We start from the raw sequence: 4,710 nt of genomic DNA, 5'->3' as shown, positions 1-4,710 counted from the left end.
AGCCAGGCCCCTCGTGTGCCTCCCTTCTTCTCAGCCACCCTCCTCAGCTCGCCGGTGCAAAAGTCTAAGGAGTGTTTGAAACAGGCTGGTTATCGGGTGTAATTACAGTTCAGATTGATGGGGGGGAGATGGAAGTCTTGCTGGCGTAGAGGCTGGGGCTGAGCACGGCCTGCATGGGGGCTGTGTGTGATGTCCTGTGCTCTCAGCACTGCCCTGTCACATGCCTTGTTCTCGCCATCGGTGGCCTTCCCATTCTGGCTGTACGTGCCAGATGCTTCTGTGTATTGAAAGCACTCACCTTGGTCCCTCCTGAGCTCCAGGACACTTCAAACTGTCTTTAACTGGGTTTTCATAGAGTCAAAAGGGCTCAGGTTGGAAGGGAGCTCAAGCCCACCCAGCCCCAACCCCTGCCGTGGGCAGGGCTGCCCCCCACCACCTCAGGCTGCCCAGGGCCCCATCCAACCTGGCCTTGAGCATCTCCAGGGATGGGGCAGCCACAACTCCTGAGCTGCAAGTAGGGTATTCTCTGCAGTTTGTTGGTACAACACCATGGTTTCTGCTGGTGTGAGCAGTGGCAAATGAACCCATTGAGCGCATTATTGATTTTGGAAACACGTGAACTAGCCGGTGCTGAATTGGTGGCAATGTGGGTTTGGTGTTTTTATGGATCTGGTTACTGCAGTTTCCACGGTTTGTTTAATTAAACCCTACGTTGAAATAATTTCAGGATCATTAAAGGTGTTTATGCCGTAGTGACTTCAGTCTGTTACTGAGCAGGTTCTTGTAATCAGAGTTTTTATTGTATTTGTGGTGCAGTATAAGGGAAATTTAGTTCCACTAATAAGCATAATTCCATTGCCATTTGAGTAATGGCAAGAATGTGGTGTTTTCAGCTCACTTCCAACTGCCCCAAGTTGTAAATACAAATACCTAAAGCTGAACACAGCAGCATGCAGCACACCTTCCTCACAAGCGTGCATGAAAGCTGCGCACCAAAGTGCTGGCAATCAGTGTACTCAGTTACTCCAACTGCCACCTCTAATTGAAATTTTAATTGAATTTTTAGAGATTTCATAGTATCGCACAGAGCAGCTGAGAGGAACATCGTGAGCAACATGGGAACCAGAGCAGATGCTGATTCCTCAGTAGAACGCTGCCGGTTGCGTTGCCCCCGGTAGCTCATTGCTGAGCTCTCCTACAGCCTCTTTGAGGCTCTGCAAAATACCCGCCTGTGCTGGGGGTGGAGGCGGCCACAGGCTGCACAGGCTGCCCCGTTGGTTATCCCATGATCCCATCTCCTTGGACATGCCATCTGCTGGCCTGCCCGCCCAGGCCCAGCTTAGTCCTCTGTCACTGTTGGGCACAGAAGTGCTTTGTTACCTCCCTCACACGGGCAGACCCAGTCAGCGTGTCCCTCCTCTCAGCCCCACACCTTCCCTCAAACCAACCTCACTGGTGTCAGGTTTGGTTTTCCATCTGAACCTGTGCTGCTCAGTAAAAGCTCTTGGAAAGGGAGTGGAGGTCTCTTTGTTGCCTGACAGCATAACATATAGCCAGAACTACTTGTAGTTTTGTTGCTAAGGCATGTGGACGTGAGCTTGGACACACACAAACACACAAGTAATTAATGTCTCGTGCTTCAGACATTTCTTCACGGGTTTTATTGATCATATGTTGTAGGAATTAACATTTTCATTTGTATATCAGGTAAACCCAATGAATCCCCATTGAGATACTGAGCGTTTTCATGTTAGGGCAGCACAGTGTGGAATTTTCCTGGCTGGGCATCCCCATAGTGCTGAGCACCACAACTCCCATCTGCACACATAGGGGAACCCACTGTGTGAGGGGTGTGTTTGGGGACCGTGGCATCAGTGTTGGGCTCATCCCAGGCGATGCCATGCCAGCAGCAGCATGAATGTGGGAGTCATGGTTTCCTGGACTGACCTGAAGCCAGGCTTGGCTGTAGGCAGAATTTCACCCTGTGTCAGACCCTGAGGGACTCTGTGAAGTTTTCCCCGTGCTAAGGAACCTGGTTCTTCACAGCCAGTTAGTCCCATTATCCCTCATGGTAGGGAAGGCAGCAGAAGAGCTTGCCGTGAATGGTGACTTTGGATGCTAGCTACAACTTTGTCCTCTTTTCTCCTTGTGTTAAAATACCACAATTGAATGCAAAAGCACTTTATTTAACCCTCCTCTCTTGTTTCATCTTTGTCCTGTCAGAGTTTGTAAAGAGGAAGTCCCTCAGGAGGGAAGTGACCGACGCCTACAGGAAACTGAAGAGCACGGTAGACAAATGCCTGTCCCTGAGCAGCTACTCGGAAGTGAACCTCGGCAAACTCTTCTCCGTCAGCATGGGAAGATCCGTGGGAGAGTCCAGCAGTGAAAGACAGTGATGGACGGAACGTGGAGGGAGCAGAGGGGCCAACCACTTGCTTAAAAATAAGGATCTCCTGAGCAGTGCTCTGTGTCGGGAAGCACCGTAGTGTTTTAATAATCTTTGGTTTGGTGGAGGAAGAACGAAAGATGAAAATGGGATGCACGGTCCGCGTGGACGCGGTACATTCGAGGTGTTTTTATCTCCGATTCTTTTCTCCACCGAAAAGCCAGGGTTATTAAAACATGGAGCAGTCGATTTTTGCAATGTATTTTGTTGTGTGTTCAGACCTATGAGGGAAAAGGGGGTGGGGGAATTGCTGCTTTAATTGGATAATTCCCAGTGAGAGTTGCTGGAATGTAAGTGATCCTAGACTTTGCTCCAGGGTATTTAGTAGAGGTGCTCTCAGGAAGAGAGGTTAGTGGAGGTCTCAGTAGGAGCACTAATGTTTTGCCTTTTCACAGTTTATCTCCTTCCTGATCATAAACATACCAATTAAAAACAATGCTAAACCTAAATGCCTTTAAATGTCCTTCTGAGCGAGGTAGGGATGCTTTCCTTTCAAAACGAGGTAGAGACCGATTGAAGCCTGGAGGCGCAAAGAACAGAGGACCAACTTGTCTCTGGTATCTTCACGGGGCGTCTCTAAGCACGGTGTTTTGCCAGATTAGAAATGTTTTATGTGGATGTATAGATACATACGTGAGTGAAACATGTTTTGTACATAGGCAGAAAATAAATGTACGTCACTTCTTTCCTCATCTGAATGCGAGCTGTCGATAGGGAAATGTGTATTTGGATGGCACTGTAAACAGTAATGGGGAAGGAAGGAGCATCGTCGTCGCTGTTCTGTAATAGTTACTGTATCGGGGGTTTTAAAGGTTTTATGAACAAATTGTATTTTCCATTTACTTTTAGTAAAGTGACAAACACACGACAAGAACAAGGAGTAAATTTGGGTAGAGCTTTTGTACACCAAATATCGTTGTACTCTTGTTTGCCGTTACGTTTGCAATGCGATGTATTAATGTGAGGCCATTAAAGCGTTCTTTTAAATCATCGACGGTATAAAATGCAAAGTTTTCTTAGCACTTGATGGAAAAAATAAAATGAAATTTTCTAGTGAAAGCATTAGGCTCGGTCTGCCTGACTGTCGGCAGCTCCCCACGGGGGCCGCATCGCTGCGTCCCGGGGCCGATGGAAGGGCCCGCTTGCAGCCTTCCGTGCGCCTCACGGAGCGTCAGCGTTGGGCACGGAAGGGCCGCGCGTGGCTGTGCGGCGTCTGCACGGCTTTCGTTCGGCCCTGAGCGAGAGCTGCGAGCTCGCTGGGCGGTGCTGCGGGCCCGAGGGCGGCTGGAGCGTGCCCGAATGCCCGGAGCGGCTCTGGGGCCAAACTCTTCGGACTCCGCTCACGCCCGGTCCCGGCGTGCGAGAAACGGCGCCCGGCCGATCCGTTTGTGTGCTGGTGCCGTGCCCCGCGGCCGCAGCCCCTCGAGGTGACGCCCGGGCTGTCGGGGAGACTCCCGGGGAGGTTTCTCGGGAACGTGCGGCCCAAAGCGACGCCGGGATGCTGCAGCTCCCTGCCGGACCGCTGCCGTAATTTCGCTCGGGTTTGGGTTTTCGTAGTTTCGTAGCGCCCGGCCCAATTAGGATCGTGCAGATATCCCTGACGGTAACCGGGCAGAACGGCTCGGAAAAGCAGCCCTGAGCCCGCGGCACTTGTGGCTACCGGGATAATTACGGCTGAAGAGCCTGTTAATTTGGGAGTTTAGGGATGTTTAGATTCTACGAGAGCCCGGGGAACGCTGCCGAGGGGAGCAGCGGCCGGGGGGTCGGCCGGGGAAGGGCCCTTTTCCCCCGTCGGGGCGTTTCGGGGTCCCTCGAGCGGCGCCGGGGCCGCGCACCGCCGGCGGGCCCCGGGGCTCCGCGTCCGCTCGGGCCGGGCGGGGGCCGCTGGGGGTGCGGGGGGGGGCAGAGCCGCCGCGTCCCGGGCCGGAGCCGTCCGCTCGCTGCGCTGAATGGCGCGGCCCCGCGAGCCCTCCTCATCGCTCTTTAATAGATTAACTCATCTGCGGCGGCCTCGCAGCTCAGATTAAAATTCCTCCATCCCGACGGCAGCATTATGGGGTGGTTGGAGGCTGTTTTCAAACCTCGGCGTTGAATAGCGACGGCTCTGCATTAATTTAACCACTAAGCTAATAAGTAGGTTTCGTTTTGTTATGCTAAGCTTTATTGCTTTTCTTTTGATCGGAATGGTGTTGTTGAGCAAAGCAGCAGACAAGGCGCTCTTTGATGAGGGAATTAGCGCTCTATTCTTCCTCTATTATTCATAG

The 4,710-nt window shown here is 52.0% G+C and overlaps 1 protein-coding gene across 1 annotated transcript in view; it reads left to right on the top strand.

Annotated features, from left to right (window-relative positions):
• POLA1 (DNA polymerase alpha 1, catalytic subunit) overlaps positions 1 to 3,436 on the top strand; it is a 191,101-nt gene extending 187,665 nt beyond the window's left edge. The window contains exon 37 of the mRNA XM_019622071.3: positions 2,224 to 3,436. Within this exon, the coding sequence (XP_019477616.2) occupies positions 2,224 to 2,396 (173 nt within the window). The 3' untranslated portion in view covers positions 2,397 to 3,436. The remainder of the gene's footprint in view (positions 1 to 2,223) is intronic.
• The last annotated feature ends 1,274 nt before the right edge of the window (positions 3,437 to 4,710 follow it).

The sequence above is a fragment of the Meleagris gallopavo genome, chromosome 1, assembly GCF_905368555.1.
Source record: "Meleagris gallopavo chromosome 1, MGAL_WU_HG_1.1, whole genome shotgun sequence".
Classification (NCBI taxonomy): domain Eukaryota; kingdom Metazoa; phylum Chordata; class Aves; order Galliformes; family Phasianidae; genus Meleagris; species Meleagris gallopavo.
Note: the sequence above shows the minus strand (reverse complement) of the source record. Positions and strands in the feature narration are given on the sequence as shown.